This window comes from Rhinopithecus bieti, unplaced genomic scaffold (genome assembly GCF_001698545.2).
Source record: "Rhinopithecus bieti isolate Rb0 unplaced genomic scaffold, ASM169854v2 scaffold_3767, whole genome shotgun sequence".
NCBI classification, from domain to species: Eukaryota; Metazoa; Chordata; class Mammalia; order Primates; family Cercopithecidae; genus Rhinopithecus; species Rhinopithecus bieti.
The window spans coordinates 438,318-458,662 of NW_016804149.1; the positions used below are offsets into that span (position 1 = coordinate 438,318).

At 38.3% G+C, this 20,345-nt stretch overlaps 1 protein-coding gene across 3 annotated transcripts in view; it reads right to left on the bottom strand.

Moving 5' to 3' along the window:
• Positions 1 to 2,551: 2,551 nt before the first annotated feature.
• NUDT9 (nudix hydrolase 9) overlaps positions 2,552 to 20,345 on the bottom strand; it is a 39,854-nt gene continuing 22,060 nt past the window's right edge. For all 3 annotated transcript variants that reach the window (XM_017866851.1, XM_017866852.1, XM_017866853.1), the window contains 5 exons: positions 19,283 to 19,369; positions 11,670 to 11,781; positions 9,208 to 9,354; positions 6,460 to 6,544; positions 2,552 to 3,051 (listed from right to left, as the gene is read on the bottom strand). In XM_017866851.1, the coding sequence (XP_017722340.1) occupies positions 2,873 to 3,051; positions 6,460 to 6,544; positions 9,208 to 9,354; positions 11,670 to 11,781; positions 19,283 to 19,369 (610 nt within the window). In that variant the 3' untranslated portion in view covers positions 2,552 to 2,872. The remainder of the gene's footprint in view (positions 3,052 to 6,459; positions 6,545 to 9,207; positions 9,355 to 11,669; positions 11,782 to 19,282; positions 19,370 to 20,345) is intronic.

Below are 20,345 nucleotides of genomic sequence, written 5' to 3' on the forward strand. Positions count from 1 at the left end.
GAAGATTATCTACTTCTATCTTATCTATAGTTGATGGTAGTTTTATAATTTTGCATACTTTGTACCTGTTCCAGTGAAAACTCCAAAAAACCATAAAGAATTTATCTAGACCATGGGCTTTAGTCATACTTTAAATAAACCTTTAATATAACCAAATGTCTTTATTAATGGCAGTTCAAATGTATCAAAACTATTAAACAGGCTGGGAATGGTGGCTCACACCTGTAATCCCAACACTTTGGGAGGCTGAGGTGGGAGGAGTTCTTGAGCCCAGGAGTTCAAGACCAGCCTGGGCAACATAGGGAAATCCCAGACTCTACAAAAAAAATTTTTTAATTAGTTGGGTGTGGTGGTGCATACACGTGGTCCCAACTAATTGGGAGGCTGAGGTGGGAGGACTGCTTGGGCCCAAGAGGTTGAGGCTGCAGTGAGCCATCAGTGAGCCAGTGGTGCTATCATGGGCAACAGAGTGAGACCCTGTCTCAAAATACTATGAAACACAAGTAAATGCCAACATTTTCAGAAATTGCGCAAACTGTTAAAAGAGCTTTTGTAAGTAGCTTCAGTTTTGGAGAACTCTATTCAGTGATAGGAAACAGCAGTTTCTTCCTGCCAAATGGTGAAAGTAGAAGCCGACTTCCATGCAGGAAGACCATCTAACCTCTTCAGCAGATCATCCTCATCAAGTATTAATCCCTTATTACTCACCGTAGGGACCAGGATTTTATAGCTATTTAGAAGTTAATACATACATATGCCCTATTTATAACTATTCCAGAAGGGCTGGAGGTATCCTGAAATCAAACATTCTAATGCATCTCAGGAAAACCTACAGTCATAACTGAGGGGAAAAAAAGCCTCCTGTCAGTTCAATTCAGGTTTACCACCGAAAGTTCTGACATCAAATAAACAAAACAAAAAACAGAAAAACACTTTGTTTTACCTTAACCCTCTCTAGCTACAGAGTAGGCCTAATATCTTTTTCAAACATCTGAAGGAAAGAAAACAATCATGTCTCTCTCCCCTAAAGCTTTTCTTGAGATGCTCCAGTTGTAGCCCAACCCTACACAGGTTGACAGGAGCTCCTATCACAGGGCTTTCCAAAGGAGATCCTTAGCCAGAATGGGATAAACATGTCCACTAAGACAAGGTAGTACTACTTTTCTTTCCTCTTCCTTGCTTCCAAAACCCCAAAGCACCAACCCCTCCTTTCCTCTGGGATTTATAACATTAACCATGCTTTTCTCAAAAACCTATTTCAATCTTCAACATTTCTTTCCTAATAAAAAACACTAACTCACAGAGACCTCCACCTCTGTTCCTGTTTTTACAGAACCAAAATAATTACTTATTATATATTGATCACATATTAAGATATTTTGTATATAATGGATTAAATTATTACAAACCATTTTACTTGTTTCTTCTTATTTTTAATGCGACTATCAAGAAGTTTAAAATTCACATATGGCTAACATTTTCCTTTGTGTTTGTTTTGTTGTTAAGTACAGGGGTACATGTGCAGGCTTGCTACATAGGTAAACTTGTGTCATGAGGGCTTGTTGTACAGATTATTTCATCACCCAGGTATTAAGCCTAGTACCCATTAGTTATTTTTCCTCATCCTCTCCCTCCTCCCACCCTCCAGTAGGCCCCAGAATGTTGTTCCCTTGTCCATGTGTTCTCACCATTTAGCTCACTCACAAGAGAACATGCAGTGTTCCTGCATCAGTTTGCTAAGGATAATGGTCTACAGCTCCATCCGTATCTTTTCAGAGGACATGATCCTATTCTTTTTTACGGCTGCATAGTATTCCATGGTGTATATATACCAAATTGTCTTTATCCAGTCTATCACCGATGAGCATTTAGGTTGATTTCATGTCTTTGCTATTGTGAATAGTGCAGCAGTGAACATATGTGTGAATATGTCTTTACAACAGAACAATTTATATTCTTTTGGGTATATACCCAGTAATGGGACTGCTGGGTCAAATCTTTAAATCTTGGAGGACTCTCTACATTGTCTTCCACAACGGTGGGACCAATTTACACTCCCACTAACAGTGTATAAGCATTCCTTTTTCTCTACAACCTCACCAGCATCAGTAATTTTTTGTCCTGATTTCAATTCTTTTCCAAACATCCATTTTTAACTGATTTATAACATACAGTAGTTTCACTAGAGTAAAATGAACATATTGATTTAAATACTAACTTCCTGGACTTTTTTTAATTCAGAATTTTTGAAAATGAGAATATCAGCTCTTGTTCACTGATCCTGACCTCTATTGACTAGTGGCTGAAATTTCCTCTTAAAACTAACAATTCTAAAGTCAAGAAAACATAGTTTCCATTTTCAAAATTAGCTGCAACAAGATCATGTGAAGCAAATAATTTAAAGAAAAAGCAGATGAAACATTAAACTGTACATCCAGTAGTGGTACTCCGCCTAAAGGAGTTCGATGTGGCAGGAACATCCTTCAGGCCTCAGAAGATGGGGAGCGGGAGGGAAGGCATTGACAGACAAGAACTAGATGGAAAACAGAAGTTATAGCTGATCAAGAATTTATCTTTACTCTGATTATGATTCTTCAAAGAGCATTAGTTGTTTACATTTCATTTAAGTCATGCTTAAATACATACCAAATATGACTACTTATATTCCTTTTGACCAAAAAGCTGAAAATGTTGTGTTCTAGTTTATCTTACTCATTTTATTCTGATGTGAAACACTCTAAATCCAACTCGTTTTGAAAGTAAATAGGCCAAGTGGCCTACCCTACCCTTTTTATAGTACAAATTCTGTGATACTGCCTTCTTTTCAGTATACGCTCCTCTGTGGGCCTTTGGCTTACACGGAGACCATCAGCTATAACCCATGGCAGTCAGCTTCAGAGTCCTCGCTCCAGTGTGCATCTCGTTTCTCAGCCACAAGTTTGATGAATTGAAAATGACTGGCATAAAGCTTCAGTTTATCATTGATGTCCACCCATTTCACTTTTCCAGCATCATCTCCAGCTTCTAGCGTAAGATTATCCATTATCTCACCTGGTTGCCAAAGAAAAACCATCACCAAGAAAAATTCATCTCTGTTTTAGCATATCTATATCGTCAAGTATTCTTACTTAAAATAATCTTAAATCATCATTGTACTAGCTGGCCAAGTGAATTAAAAACTAGACTATTCCATCCCTGGTCAGCAGAATGAATAAAAGGAAAAAAAAACAGACTATTCCAAAATGCCCAAATTTTAACAAAAACACACAATACAAAGACTTTTCTCTAAAAAGATTATCCTTAAAAAAGAGATTATATTATATGAATACGAAAACTTACATCAAAATCAATCCAAGAGGGATTAGAGATTTAAATGTAAAAAAAAAAAAAACAAATTATTGGTGACTCCTTTTATAGTCTTAGGTGGAGTTTTCTAAGCATAACACCAAACCAAAAACCATAAAGTATGTTTAAGTCCTTAAGATATTTTAATAAATACAAGTATTTATAAATAGATTTATTGAAATATTTTAAATTAGGCCAGACACGGTGGCTCACACCTGTAATACAGTACTTTGGGAGGCTGAGGCAGGTGGATCACCTAAGGTCAGGAGTTTGAGACCAGCCTGGCCAACAAGGTGAAACCCCAATTCTACTAAAAATACAAACATTAGCCAGGTGTGGTGGTACATGCCTGTAGTCCCAGCTTACTTGGGAGGCTGAGGCAGGAGAATCATTTGAATCCATGAGGCAGAGGTTGCAGTGAGCCAAGATCACACCACTGCACTCCAGCCTGGTGACAGGGTTTAAGACACCAACTCAAAAAAAAAAAAAAGAAAAGAAAAAGAAAAAAAATTAAATTTAAATTATCAAAAAAATAAATAAGTGCTCCCAATCACGGTTGGGAATAGGAATATAAATGGCATATTTCTGGAGGCAATTTGACAATGTTTATCAAGAGCTTTTAAAAAGTAAGTATATAAATATAAGTATATATTATAAGTATATAAATATCAGAGTACATCTTGTGTACCAGACTCTGTATTAGGCACTGAAGATACAATAAGCAAGCCAGTAATTCCACTTTGAAGAATTTATTCTAATGAAATAGAGACAAGCCTATTAAAGTATTCAAGGCAACATTACTTAAATACTTTATTTTATTTTTATTTATTTATTTTTAGACAGAGTCTCGCTCTTGTTGACCAGGCTGAAGTGCAGTGGTGCAATCACGGCTCACTGCAACCTCCACCTCCTGAGTTCAAGCGATTCTCCTGCCTCAGTCTCCCGAGTACCTGGGATTACAGGCACTCGCCACCATGCCCGGCTAATTTTTTTGTATTCTTGGTAGAAAGCACACTGCCATACCAAAAACTGGAGAGACAGGCAAATACAGAGACTCACAACTGACGAGGGAGAGAAGGCGACCACTGGAGTCAGCACCTAGTAGGAACACTTAAAGGGTAACGAACTGCTGAAAGCTGACCTTTGGACTAGCTTGAAAGATAAAATCTCCTAGGGGCTCACCCATACCAGTATGAAGGGGTGGCCTCCATTTTAGTGAGTTTTACCTCCAAGAAAGCCACTGGGTGAAGACTGGAGAAAAATCCTCTCTCCCTTCCAACATGGAGAGGGGAAAGGTAACCATTTTGAAATACAACCAGATCACTCTGCCCTCAAGGAAGCCCTAAACAACCTGAGAGAAAGGAAATACCCAACTCCACAATTGACCACCATATCTATCAATAGGGCTGTTTAATAAAAGGTGAAGAGAGCTGAAAGAAGGGCATGCTTCAGACCTTATTTAAGAAGTCTCCAGGGAAATCCAAAACTATAGGAAATTTTAGCCTCTGACACATACAACTACAGCAAACAACAAATACAGCCTAACTCCTAGCCAGATAAACATAAAACCTCACACTAAAGAACTATTTGCCTTAGTTCCCTTTACAAGATATATAGTGGTCAATTTTCAAAAAAGCACTACAGCCAGGTGCAGTGGCTCATGCCTGTAATCCCAGCACTTTGGGAGGCCAAGGTGGGTGGATCACCTGAAGTAAGGAGTTCGAGACCAGCCTGGCCAACATGATGAAACCCCATCTCTACTAAAAATACAAAAATTAGCCGGGCATGGTGGTGCATGCCTGTAGTACCAGCTATTTGGGAGTCTGAAGCAGGAGAATCACCTGAACCCAAGAGGCAGAGGTTGCAGTGAGCCGAGATCATGCCAATGCACTCCAGCGTGGGCAACAGAGCAAGACTCCATCTCGGAGTTAAAAAAGAAAAAAAAAAAAAGGCACTAAAAGCATGCTAAAAGGCAAAAAGCATAGCCTAAAGAAACAAAGCAAATATTAGAACCAAACTCAAATATGGCACAGATTTTGGAATTATCAAAACACAATTTTTTAAGTTTAAAGAGAGAAAAAGGGTAAAAACAGTGAACAACCTATAAACTCTATAATCAACCTCTGAAGGATCAGTTATTGTTTTTAATTCCAAAAATAAGTAGTTAACAAATTTATCAGTACTAAAGTTGTACAGACCTGCTTCTAATTTACATCTGCATATTTCTTCTAATATACCTCAGCGGAAATACAGAAGCAATGGAAAATGGTCCCAGGAGTTTCCTCCAAGTTCAACAAGCAAAAGCACAGACATAGAAATGACAGATCTTCTAGTTCTAGCCCATTTTGTAAGTAAAAAAAATTGAGTCCAAGAGGACAAGTGATTTGTACAAGGTTACACAGCTCAGAAAGAACCATGAGTGGAACATTCATTTCATTTCTCTAGCATGATGCACCTACTTTTATGCTACAAATAAAAACAAATTAAATTCAGCAATAAAATATGTTTCAAGGGAGCCATTCAATGTGTACATTGAGATCAAATTAATTTTTAAGACAGCAGATTTTCCTTTCTCCTTCTGTAGTAACAGGTTTGACCCTCCTCATAAAATTTTAAATTCCACGGACCAGAAAGAACATTCACGTAAATTTTCTCAGCACCTGGAATTTTTTGTTATTGCTTTGTGTTTTAATAATCCAAGATTATTATAAAAATATTTCAAATAGTAAGATTTAAATCCCATTTCCTTCATCATTGCCATACTTCCTACCCAAATCCCAGTTGCTTTCATTTTTGTTTTGCAAAAAAAATGAATCATACTCAATAAATAATCTGGTATCTTTAAAGCATACCATTTTAGCCCATAATTTCAACCTTAATTTCAAATGTTACCAATGGATTAAAGAAAATTTAATCACTGGTGATAACAGTTTTGAAGATTTCTCCTACGTATTCCTTTAATACCAACAATTTTGCTTTTATATAACTACAATCCTACAATCAACAGTTAATTGGTTTAAGATGCTAAAATAGTCCAGATTTATACATGCCTTAGTGGGCTACTGGCTTAAATTGATCCTTTAATCCCAGTCAGTTTAATAAATATGAAGTTACCTGTTTCATCATGGTAGTTCACAGCTTCTGTCTCCATCCATGCATTATCGGTGTTTCGAGGATCATCAACATATCCCTTATATATCTATTTTCAAAAGAAGACAGATTTTTTTAAAAGTCCAAGATGTAGTGAGTACAGCAGAGCATGTTACCTTCACTAGCATCAGAAATGTAAATATCCTGTTGCACAACAACATGAACATATTGAATGCTACTGAGCTGTACATTCAACAGTTCAGATGGCAAATTTTATGTTATGTGTTTCTAACAAAATTTTGTTTAAGAAATGTAAGTATCAGCCAGGCGTGGTGGCTCACGTCTATAATCTCAGCACTTTGGGAGGCTGAGGCAGGTGGATCACCTGAGGTCAGGAGTTTGAGACGAGCCTGACCAAAAAGGTGAAACCCTGTCTCTACTAAAATACACAAAATTAGCCAGGCATGGTGGTAGACGCCTGTAGTCCCAGCTACTCGGGAGGCTGAAACAGGAGAACTGCGTGAACCCAGGAGGTGGAGGTAGCAGTGAGCCAAAATCGTGCCATCGCACTCCAGCCTGGGCAACAGAGCGAGACTTTGTCTCAAAAAAAACAGAAAGAAAAAAAGAAAGAAATGTAACTATCATAAAACTTTTAATGCAGTACTTCACGTGCTTGTTTCAAATTTCCCACAGAACAATATTCTCTTTTGAGTCAGCTTTAAAAATCATGAAACCCTCAGGACAGGCACAGGGCTCATGCCTGTAATCCCAGCACTTTGGGAGGTGGAGGCAGGCAGATCACAAGGTCAAGAGATCAAGACCATCCTGGCCAACATGGTGAAACCTCATCTCTACTAAAAACAAAAATTAGCTGGGCATGGTGGCACACACCTGTAGTCCCAGCTACTTGGGAGGCTGAGGCAGAAGAATCACGTGAACCTGGGAGGCAGAGGTTGCAGTGAGTTGAGATCACGTCACTGCACTCCAGCCTGGCGACAGAGCAAGACACCGTCTCAAAATAAATAAATAAATCATGAAACCGTCAACACTTCAAACTCTAATTTCAGAATTTGAGAACAGTCAGATTTGGGCAATATGATTTTTTAAGAGAGTCCATGATTTAAGTATTTTTCTGTGATTATAGTTTCTGAAATACAAAGGTAAACTCCTATAGTTAAAGGAGATCTATAAGTAAAACTAAAGATTACCTCTTAAGCTATTAATATATGAAAATATTTGGATCTAGTCATCCAGCACAAATGTAACTCAAAAAAATCTGGACAACATAAATAACTAAATCCGAATTCTGAAAAGAAAACAAGCAATCCAAATTAAAAAATGACATAAAAAAGGCCAGACGCGGTAGCTCACGCCTGTAATCCCAGCACTTTTAGAGGCCAAGGCAGGCAGATCACCTCAGGTCAGGAGTTCAAGACCTGACTGGCCAACATGGTGAAACCCTGTCTCTACTAAAAATATAAAAATTAGCCAGGCATGGTGGCACACGCCTGTAATCCCAGCTACTCGAGAGGCTGAGGCAGGAGAATCGTTTCAACCCAGGAGGCGGAGGTTGCAGTGAGCCGAGATCGCACCATTGCACTACAGCCTGGGGACAAGGGTGAGACTTCATCTCAAAAAAAAAAAAAAAAAAGAAACAACAACAACAAAAAAGAAAAAAATCTATTATTTTCTTATTATTAGCGTGCATATACCTTGTAAGGTATTTTTTTAAAAGCACGGAAGGCTAGGCTCACTCCTATAATCCCAGCACTCTGGGAGGTCGAGGTGGGGGAATCACTTGAGCCCAGGAGTTCAAGACCAGCCTGGGCAACATGGTAACACCCCATCTCTGCAAAACAAAAAACAAAAAATTAGCCCAGTGCAGTGGTGTGTGCCTGTGGTCCCAGCTACCCAGAAGACTGAGGTGGGAGGATCACATGAGCTCAAGAGGTTGAGACTGCAGTGAGCCATGATAACACCACTGCACTCCAGCCTGAACAACAGAGCAAGACCCTGTCTCAAATAAAAATCAAAAGAATAGAGGGTATATGCACAAAATAGACATGAGACTTAAATGATTATCAACCAGAAAAATCTCTGTATGACATAATTTAAAATGTAAATGTTCTTTCAGCGAGAGCTGAATTCATGCACATACAAAAAGCTTTCTGTTGGATGGGTACTCAATGTGAAAGAAAATAGTTTATAGGCCAGACATGTTGGCTCACACCTGTAATCCCAGCACTTTGGGAGGCCAAAGAGGGCAGATAACTTGAAGTCAGGAGTTCAAGGGCAACCTGGCCAACATGGTGAAATACTACATGGCGTCTCTACTACAAATACAAAAATTAGCCGGGCATGGTGGTGGGTGCCTGTAATCCCAACTATTCCAGAAGCTGAGGCAGGAGAATTGCATGAACCTGGGAGGTGAAGGTTGCAGTAAGCCAGGATCATGCCACTGCACTCCAGACTGGGTGACAGAGAGAGACTCCATCTCAAAAGAAAAAAGAAAACTAAGAAGAAAAGGTTGTTAAAATAAATGATATAAATGAACTAAATATAGATCATTTTAGCCTATATAAAGTTGGGCTATAAAACTTTAAATAGAAACCTATTTACAGTGAAGATCTGTAATTTGTTTTTGTGAATATATTTTAAATATACAAGTATTCCACTTTATTTAGAGAAGGACATACAGATTTCCAGGTCAACTTTTAAGTCATTTTCAACAATCCACAGAACTAAATCCCTCCCAGAAACACTATTTCTTACCACTAGGTGGTCTTGGCTGAAGAGTTTGTGCAACTTTTCCTCTATTTCTCTCTTTTCAGCACTGGTTTTCTGTAAGGAGTTGAGAGCTTCCTCACCAAATTCTCTTTTCAGTGTGGCACTAATCTTTTCTCCTGGATCCACCATCCCCTAAGAGTCACATTAAAAAATTTGAAAAAAGGGATCAGCTTTGATTTGTTCAACAAATATTTATTGAGTGGTAGAGTGAACATTATTCAATCTGCCTATAATAGTGATCCCCATTTCTCTGTGATACGCTGTTCTCTAAACCATCTGTTGCTAGTAGAAGCCAATAAGGATACCTCATGTATTTGGCCACAGTGATTGGTCCAAGGTTAGTCTATGGCAAACTGAGCCAATCAAACCAATTTCCTGGTACTTGCCAAACTCAAACTAAGGAAAAAGGACTGGAGGCAAGAAATAATACAGCACATTGATTCTTCCCCCACTGTTCATTCCATTCCAGCCACACTGATCTCCTCAATGTTCCCAGGACCTGCCTAACATGCTGCCTGCTGAGCACCTTTGCACCTGCTATTATCTCTATCCAAGATGCTTTTCTCTAGATATCTGCATGGTTCACTAATTCATTTCCCTTCAGATAGTTACCTGACATGCACCTCCTCGGGGAGGTCTTCTCTAATTGCCCTGTCTAAAACTGCAAACTCTCAAACACTTCCTAGTCCTCTAACTTGCTTTTGTTTTTTCTTAATACTTATTGTTAGATGCGATATATTTAACTTATGTATCTTATATTATCTGTCTCTCCAACTGGAATGTGAGCATCAAAAGATAGAGATATTTGTTTATGTTGTTCTGTTGTATCCTCAATGTCTAAAATATTAGCTGACAAAAGGAAGATACTAAAAATACAGTGATTAGATGAGTAACTGTCAAAATGATATCAATGACAGCAGTTTCCTGATAAGAATTTCAAATAACAATAAAAATATAAGATTCTATGATGAAATCATTATTACATTATTGCTTTCGACCTAAGTGAAGTTTGACGATTTGGCTCAAAGAAGTTAGCCTAAAGTTCGCCGAGAGCGGTAGCTCATGCCTATAATCCCAGCACTTTAGGAGGCCAGGGCGGGTGAATCACGAGGTCAGGAGTTCAAGACCAGCCTGGCCAAGATGGTGAAACCCCATCTCTACTAAAAATACAAAAGTTAGCCAGGTGTGCTGGTGGTTGCCTACAATCCCAGCTACGAGGGAGGCTGAGGCAGGGAATTGCTTGAACCCAGGAAGTGGATGTTGCAGTGAGCTGAGATCATGCCATTGCACTCCAGCCGACCAATGGACTGGATGGACTCCGTCTCAAAAAGAAGAAAAAAACAGAAATTAACCTAAACTTTTATCAGAGTCAGTTGAGATCCTTATTTCCATTCCATTTTTATTCTACAAAGAAAAAAACATTCTTGCAGATAACTGTATGTTTATAAAGAGTCATCCTCATATCAAACTATCTCCATTTCACAATATGGTATAAAATATAAAACACTCTACCACACACATAAACATTTTAAACAGCCACTTCAGGCCGGGCGTGGTGACTCACACCTGTAATCCCAGCACTTCGGGAGGCCCTGAGGCAGGCAGATTACTTGAGGCCAGGAGTTTGAGACCAGCCAGGCCAACATAGTGAAACTCGTCTCTACTAAAATTACAAAACTTAGCCAGGCATGGTGGCGCATGCTTGTAATCCCAGCTACGGGGGGAGGCTGAGGCACAAGAACTGCATGAACCCAGGAGGCAGAGGCTGCAATAAGCCAAGATCGCACCAATGCACTCCAGCCTGGATGACAGAGTGAGAGACTCTGTCTCAAAATAAATAAATAAAAAATAAATGGCCACTTCAAATATACCACTGCCATAAATTCAAACTACAAGTCAATAAAAGTATACTCATCTTGATGACATTATAGAAATTATTTAAACTACAAGGAACAGTAAATAACAAAAGTTAATTTTTTAAATGTTGTCAAAAGTTATCAGAATTCAACCAAAAAGTGCTTAAAAATACTACCTTGGGCTTGGAGTAGAGGTTAAATTCTGAAATGGGATCCAACATAATGAATGCCTATTTATATGTGATCTCTAATAATCCTGTGAAGTAGATCTCTTTATTTTAAAGATGAGGGCCTGAACTCCCAATCACCCAGCTGCAAGTGGAATGGCCAGAACACAGACCTACATCTAATGTCAAAGCCCAAGTTACTTCCCAAGGGTGTCAGAATTAGACGCAGATTCTAACAGTCTTGGTTTATCCTAAACTTGTTGCTGACAATGACACTTCATGCAGGGATGAAAAACAAAAGAACTACTAATTCAAGTGGGAAGGAATAGAGGAAAATGGAATAGAAAAGATCCACAAACAATAACCACGTAGTAAGTAAAGCAACTAAAAAGAACTTAAACACTAATTTAATTTTAATGCTTACCCCTGGGATTGCCCATTCTCCACAGTCTTTCCTTTTTATTGCAACAAACTGTAAGATGTGTTTCCCAGAAACAGGATGCATGATTTTATTTCCACTGCTATCCTTTTTCCATCTGTGAATAGTAATGTAAAATCATAACTATTTACAACAAAAACTAAGGTTCTATCTCAAATCTGAGAAAAAGTTACAAGGACACTTTTCTTTAAAACAGAGTATATACAAATTTATCTCAAATCAGCTAGTTTTATTTAAAACTATTGATTTTTATAGGAAATATTCTATATTCATCACTCTTACAAACCAGGACAAATATCTACATTACATAAAAGATACTACATTGGCCGGGCGCGGTGGCTCAAGCCTGTAATCCCAGCACTTTGGGAGGCCGAGACGGGCGGATCATGAGGTCAGGAGATCGAGACCATCCTGGCTAACATGGTGAAACCCCGTCTCTACTAAAAAAAATACAAAACCTAGCCGGGCGAGGTGGCGGGCGCCTGTAGTCCCACCTACTTGGGAGGCTGAGGCAGGAGAATGGCGTAAACCCGGGAGGCGGAGCTTGCAGTGAGCTGAGATCCGGCCACTGCACTCCAGCCTGGGCGACAGACCGAGACTCCGTCTCAAAAAAATAAATAAATAAAATAAAAGATACTACATTATCTGTAACGAAAATTCAGGATACAAACAATTTTTACTACTTAAAGTACTAACAAAACAAGTAGCAGCAGAATAGAATTTAAAGAAAAGGTTATCAAAGTTTTTTAAAAAATAAGTTTACATATCCTTCTTTAAAAATTACTGGTGGTTGCCAGGTGCAGTGGCTCACACTTGTAATCCCAACACTTTGGGAGAATTGCTTGAGCTCAGGAGTTCGAGACCAGCCTGGGCAACAAGGGAAGACCTCATCTCTACAAAAAATTAAAAAATCAGTTGGTGCGGTGGCATGCACCTATAGTCCTACCTAGTTGGGAGACTGAGGCAGAAGGGTCACTTGTACCTAGAGTTTGAGGTTGCACTGAGCTAAGATCGTGCCACTACACTCCAGCTTGGGTGACAGACAGAGAAAATTACTGGTAGTGAAAAAGGCATGGTAAGATTTGTTTTTGGCAGGGTGTGGTGATTCATGCCTGAAATCCCAGCACTTTGGGAGGCCAAGGCGGGCAGATCACCTGAGATCAGCAGTTCAAGACCCCCCACCAGCCTGGCCAACATGGTGAAACCCTGTTTCTACAAAAATACAAAAATTAGCCAGGCATGATGGTGAGTGCCTGTAGTCCCAGACACTCAGGGGCTGAGGCAGGAGAATCACTTGAACCCAGGAGGCAGAGGTTGCAGTGAGCAAAGATCGTGCCATTACACTCCAGCCTGGGTGACAGAGTGACACTCCATCTCAAAAAAAAAAAAAATTTGCTTTTAACAGTTCACCCTGTGCTAAGAGAAAAGCAGATTATATGACCCAGTTTAGTTGTTGTCAAAAGCAGTACTTCTCAATTTTTTTTTTTATTTAAAGAGACAGGGTCTTGCTCTGTCACTAAGGCTGGAGTACAGTGGTGCAAACATAGTTCACTGTAACCTTAAACTCCTGGGCTCAAGCAATCATTCTGTCTCAACCTCCTGCATAGCTAGGACTACAGGCATGGGCCACCACGCCCAGCTATTTTTTTTTTTTGTTTTTCAGTAGAGACAGGGTCTCCTGCTAGGTTACCCAGCTGGTCTTGAACTCCTGGCCTCAAGCCATCCTCCCACCTCAGCCTCCCAAAGTGCTGTGATTACAGGTGTAAGCCACCACACCTGGCCCTGCTTCTCAATCTTTATGCCCTCTAATTTGATAAACAAACAAAAAAAAACTCTACCCTTTTATTTTACATTTTAAATTGAATTGATTATAGATTTTGTAAAAAGTATCAAGGCAGTGTTAGTTTCAAAACACACTTTTTCTAACAACACTCTCTTTGCCAGAGATGTTGATACTAATAAATCTCCCCTTCCCCTTCCTCACCTCCATATCAACCTCCAGCCCAATTTTAGGAATTGTCCTAATGATCTCTTAGTCAAAAAAAAATCTTCCAATGCTAAACCAAAAAAGAAGGTCTATGATCTAATCATTACTGTGGATGAAACCCAATAAAGTATTAGTGTGGGTATGAGCTTCCAAATTTCCTTATGTAGTAGCTGACTACCATATCTAATTTCCTTATATAGTAGCTGACTACCATATCTACCGTATTTAATTCCTCCCATGAAAGAGCTCACAGTCTAGCAGTGGCTCTAAATTAGAAGGGTGATAGTTTGATGAGTATATTAAATAGAAATGAAATAATAATTAGTACAAGAGGGCACATCTGTTTTTTTAAATGCCAGAAAGGGGAATACAGGAGTGAGAAACAAAGTCATAAATAAAATAATGTGTTCAAGAAACTGAATGTCCATACGGGGTCTAGCACCATGGGCATCAGTGAGGGAAAAGATAGGCCAGAAAAGTGGGCAATGGGCTTATACGACGATTCATCTAATTCATCTACTTAGAGAGCCACAGAATGTTTTTAAGCAGGGTAAAGCCATAACCAATCTGAATTTTAGAAAGCTCACTCACTTTGACAAAAGCATGTATGTTGGTCTGCAGGAAAGCAAGACTGGACTCAAGAAGATCAGCTGGGAGGCCACTACTATGACCCAGGTAAAAGATGATGACAGGACAGAAGGCAGAGACAATGAGAAAGAAGGATGGATTTTATTTTTATTTTCTAAAAGCCATTTAGATAGCATGTATTATATATATAAAACACTGTTCCAAGTGCTTTCATGTATTTATCTATTTAAGCCTCAAAACAACCCTATAAAATAGTCGTTTTATTATCTTTATCTTACAGATATGGAAAATAAAGAACAGAAAAGTTAGGTAACTTCCCTAAGACTGCAGTGTTAACAAGGGTGTAAACAGAACTTTGAACCTGGGCAATCTGGTTCCAGAATCTGTGTTCTTAATTACCATACTATCTACTTAAACTGAACAAGCAGAACGCTTACACTAATTAGGTAAGAGGAAAGATGACTGGGCGTGGTGGTACACGCCTGTAATCCCAGCACTTTGGGAGGCTGAGGCAGGCAGATCATGAGTTCAAAAGATCAAGACCATCCTGGCCAACATGGTGAAACCTTATCTACTAATACAAAAATTAGCTGGGCAGTGTGGCGTGCACCTGTAGTCCCAGCTACTTGGGAGGCTGAAGCAGGAGAATCACTTGGAGGTTGCAGTGAGCCAAGATAGCACCACTACACTCCAGCCTGGGCGACAGAGCTAGAATCTGTCTCCAAAAAAAAAAAAAAAAAGGAAAGATAAGAAGGTGAATGATAGCTCTGTTCACTCATAAACATTTACTGGCACCTACTACACATCACATGCAAGGAGATGGGAAAACAAAGACTCAATACAGCCACTGCTCTTCAGCCAGCCAGTTGTGACTATGGAACAAGGATGAGAAAGAGAATAGAGAGAGATGCTGGCCAGGTGTGGTGGCTCCTGCCTGTAATCCTAGCACTCTGGGAGGCCAAGGTGGGAGGATTGCTTGAGCTCAGGAGTTCGAGACCAGCCAGGGTAACATAGCAAGACCACATCTCAAAAAAAAAAAAAAAGAGAGAGATGCTGCTGGGGAGAAGGTAGGACCAGAGAGATGATGAACAGCTTGCATATGTTCTCAGATTTTATTCTGAAGGGACAAACGTATGGATTTTAAGCACAGTAGCTTCTTGCTATGTTATTTATTAGTATTAAATACATTATCACCAATTTTAAAACAAAATTTCTTGATCTAACAGAACACATCATTTTCACTGATGAACCTAATGAACACTTACTGAATATCAATGGTATTTCTATGCCCTATTGCTATTCCCTCCCCAGTTCTGGTAGTATGCCCCTTCCTGTCGTTAACCAAAAGGGAACAGAAAATGATAGTCACCAATTATTTGAGCTGAATTTATTCAAAATAATATATTAACACTTCCCAACTCATTTTGACTCTAGAGGATCTGAAGAAACTTTTGAAAATTATGCCTGGACAATCTCTAGGAGAGATGCCTGGGAATCTGAAAATTTAACACCTGACCTGGAGCTTCTGAACTAAAAAGTTTACGAAATCCTGAACAATGTTGTTTTGAATCATGAAGTGCATACTTGAAAGAAAGGGGGATAGAATCTTTGCTCTGAAAGTGCCTGGGTGATTCTTCAGTAGAAGGAATATACCCTAAAATAATGATAAAAAGTACAGTAAAGACTCACTAGTGGTGTAACGGAAAAAGCACAGTATTTAAAGCCACTTACCCCTGATTCAGATGTCAGATCTATAACATTTAGGCAAGTCACTTAACCCCAGTGAGTCTCTATTTTCAAATTCTCAAAACAGATATACCAATACCTACTTGGAGGGGCTTCTGTGAAAAACAAATAGAAAAACTAATGATAGCACTGATAGGATGCCTGGAATAGACTAATCTAAAAGTAGAATACTTTTAACAATTCATCTAAGGCTTGATCCTTCTTTCAACATCTTTCACTCTTCTCTCTTCCATTTCTGCTGCCTCTCATCTATTTAGAGGAACTCATCAATTTATTAATTAATGCATTATTATGTATTATTAATTAATCATTATTGAGATAACAAAGAACGTCAACCTAAAAGTACAGCTGAAAGCCAGACACCGCCACTTGTGGGCTGTCTTATAGCCTTGAACCATCTCTAAGCCTTCAGTTCTCTTATCTGTACGACAGAGTTAAGCTCAAAAAGTCTACCATTTCAAAACAACTTGACACACAATCACCACGTATACTCCTAGCCACTATTTGGTCCAACATAGATAAAGATAAGCTAACTAGATTCTAACTTTCAAGACTCAGACTCCCTTTTCTGCTTCTCGTCCGCTTACTAGCATTACATTCCTGTTTCAAACGTTTCATACCTTCCTGTTTTTAGCCAGCTTCACCAAAGTCAGAAACTAACACTGCCATTAATATTTTTTTATTAACTCTTTCCATCTTATTTAAACCAAAGAGGTTCTAACAGTACATGGATGGAGAGGTAGGTTGATCAGTAGTTAAGTAAGTAGGTAGGTGAATGGGTGGGTAGGTGGATGGATGATGGAGGGAAGATAAAATTGGGGATTGGGTAAAGATCCTTTTTGGCAGGAGAATCGAGAGGGCAAGTAAGAAAGTAAGACCAGGTGAGTATGGGCGCCTCTTCCAGCAACTTGAAAATAAAAAAATATATAGAATTAAACTCTCAGATCAAAGAAAAACAGAGTCTCCGTGAAGAAAAGCCCCCAAAATATCAAAACTAAGAAAGTAACAATATTAAAGATACTTGCACTATTTAAAGAAAGAACATGACAATTCCATGTGGGGAGACAGATGGTCAGCAAAGAAATTCTATAAGTAAAAAAATAAAAATTAAAAGGATGACAAATATGACAGTATTTCAGATACATTAGAAAGATGATTCCTGTGGAGATAGCTAAGCCCATCTAAACATTAGATTCACTGACCTTCTTAATTCTGATTGATGCTCATCAAGAGACCTGAATATGATTTGGCTCACCAGATAGGTCTGCCTCGGGAAGAGAATGCCTCTCCCCTGTTCTGAAACCTTCAGTGGCTCCAGTCCATACTACCAATTTTGGCATTTAAAATTCTTCACAATAAAACTGCACAAAAATTAACTTTTAGTTTCATTTTTCACCCACTACTCTCCTACAAGAATATTCTGTTTCAACCAAGCCGGTCTCTACTCAGATATTACTACAAACCCTTTTCTTAGGCTTCCTGCTATCTCCCTACCCATGGTTCAAGTTCAGCTCAAATCTACCTGCTTTATAATGCCTTTCTTGAGTGTTCTAGTTTACCACAGCCATGCCCCACATCCAATCTTCTAAAGCATCCTGAATCACCCATACTATTTGATCATATTTAACATGTTTTCTTACTTCATATTTTCCATCTTGCAAATAGAACCATAGCTCTTCAGTCACAGAGAACCAACTTAGGATTCTTAGATTTTTTTTATATCTACCAAAGTGCCTACTCAATGCTGAGAACAAATAGATAGATGTTCAATAAATAGATGCATAAATAGAATTAACCTTCTTTATATAATGCCTAACCTACTCATATAATGACAGCTTTATACTTACACCACATCACTATTGTATATAAAATCCCTTAAAAATATCAATTATATATACATCTGCATGCATATTTATGTAATATACATATGCTGGCTTGTGTGTGTGTGTGTACACTCATGTGCCGTATAATGATCTTTTGGTCAATAACAGACTACATATGCAGTGGTGGTCCCATAAGATTATGATGGAGCTGAAACATTCCTATCACCTAATGATGTCATAAGCCATTGTTAATATCCTCACCCAATGTATTACTCACATGCTTGTGGTGATGCTGATGTAAACAAACTTACTGCACTGCCAGTCATAAGAGTACAATCACATACAGTACATAATACTTGATAATAAGTGACTATGTTACTGGCTTATGTATTTACTACACCGTACTTTTTATTATTATATTAGAGTATATTCCTTCTACTTATAAAAAAAGTTAACTGTAAAACAGCCTCAGGCAGGTCCTTCAGGAGATATTCAAGAGGAAGGCATTATTATCATAGGAGATGACAGCTCCATGGATATTACTGCCCCTGACAACTTTCCAGTGGGACAAGATATGGAGGCACCAAACAGTGATATTGATGATCCTGACCTTATATAGCCGTAGGCTAATGTGTGTATTTGTATCTTAGTTTTTAACAAAAAGTTTAAAAACAAACAAAAAAACTTTTTTTAATTAAAGCTCACAGAATAAGGATATAACAAAAAAACTATCTTTGTACAGCTGCACAATGTGTTTTAAGCTGTTATAAAAAAGCCAAAAAGGTTTTAAAAATGTTTAAGTTTATAAAGTAAGGAAGTTACAGTAAGTTAAGGTCGATTTATTATTCACAAAAGGAAAATATTTTTTATAAATTTGGTGTAGCCTAAGTATGCAGTGTTTATAAACTCTATAGTAGTGGACAGCAATGTCTTAGGCTTTCATGTTCACTCACCACTCACTCTGACTCACCCAGATCAACACCCAGTCCTAAGAGCTCCATTCAGGGTAAGTGCCTGAAACAGGTGCATGGTTTTTTATCTTTTATATCGTATTTTTACCTACTTTCCCTATGTTTAGATATATATACACTTACAATTGTGTTACAGTTGCCTACAGCATTCAGTACAGTAACATGCTGTACAGGCTTGTAGCCTAAGAGCAATAGGCTATAGCATATAGCATAGGTGTATACTACTTATTCAATTGTACCTACACAACCTAGGCTTATATAAATATACTCTATGATGTTCGCATAACAACAAAATCACCTAACAATGCATTTCTCAGAACGTGTCCTCATTGTTAAGCAATGCATGACTGTATATACACATATATATACAAACACAAACATATGCATATACACACAAGTATACATATATACACACAGCTACAGTCTGCATTTTTTCTATCACTTAGCTCTTTGCTACTGATATGTTTTTTTACTGGCTCTTACCTGGTTATAATGGGATCTGCAGCATGATTTGGGCCCCATCGCCCCAAAAGCCCCCGGCCAACCAGTCCAGTCCGTCCTGCAGGATTTCTGGAAAAACAAAAAAGCATAAAATCAATTGAATGTTTTCATCTTTTTAACCTGATTTGATATAACCCAAAAGAAGGGAATACAAGCAGTAAGACGGAACTAATAAGTCCTTACAAATCCAACAGTACCACCACATATCTGGTGCTGAGGTCATGTATGCCATTACACTGCCATTTAATTTTTCTTTTGTGCATGTGATATGCTTTGAACTTGAACCAGGAAGAGGTTCTCATACTCAAAGTGGTTCTACAATGGGATGATTTGTTTCAGTCTTCATCTATACTCCTAAATTCAAACTAGAACCTTCCTGCATTCTTTTGGAACACCCACATCTCTCTTCACTTTCTCATTATTCTCATTTCCTACTCTACTCTCCTACAACCCTTCCCATTAAAGTTGTTCCTGTTACATTAAGTCTATTTTTCCTCAATGGTTTCTGGATTTTTATTATCATCAATAATATATATTTGTAGCATACAATAAAGTATTACTATTACTATTTCACAGATTTCAAGTATACTAAAATACAATTTTATAAAAATGCCAACTATTTAACCTGATGCCACAATCCAGTGTTAAAAATTTGTCAGATAAACCCATCAATACTCATGCCTGTGTCATTTTATTTCAGTAAATATCCTTTAAATGTTTAACTTTCATTATGTACTACTAAAAAAATGTTCTAACATGTAATTCTACCTAATGGTACTGTATCTTTTGCCCTCCCACTATATGAAAGTAAATAAACAACTTGCCAAAATATCCCTTTTCGCCATTTTTTTATTCCTTCTTCCCAGTGACTGTTATTAAAATTGAATGAATTTTATATTGTTTTGTAGAGACTCAGAAATATTTCAGCAAGACTTGCAAATAGCAACAGAAAGAAAAGACAAGACACCTGCTCAGCTGACAGTAATTCTTTCCAAATTAACAGGAGGAGGGGGCAGAGTGGCCAGCAACCATATATATATATATA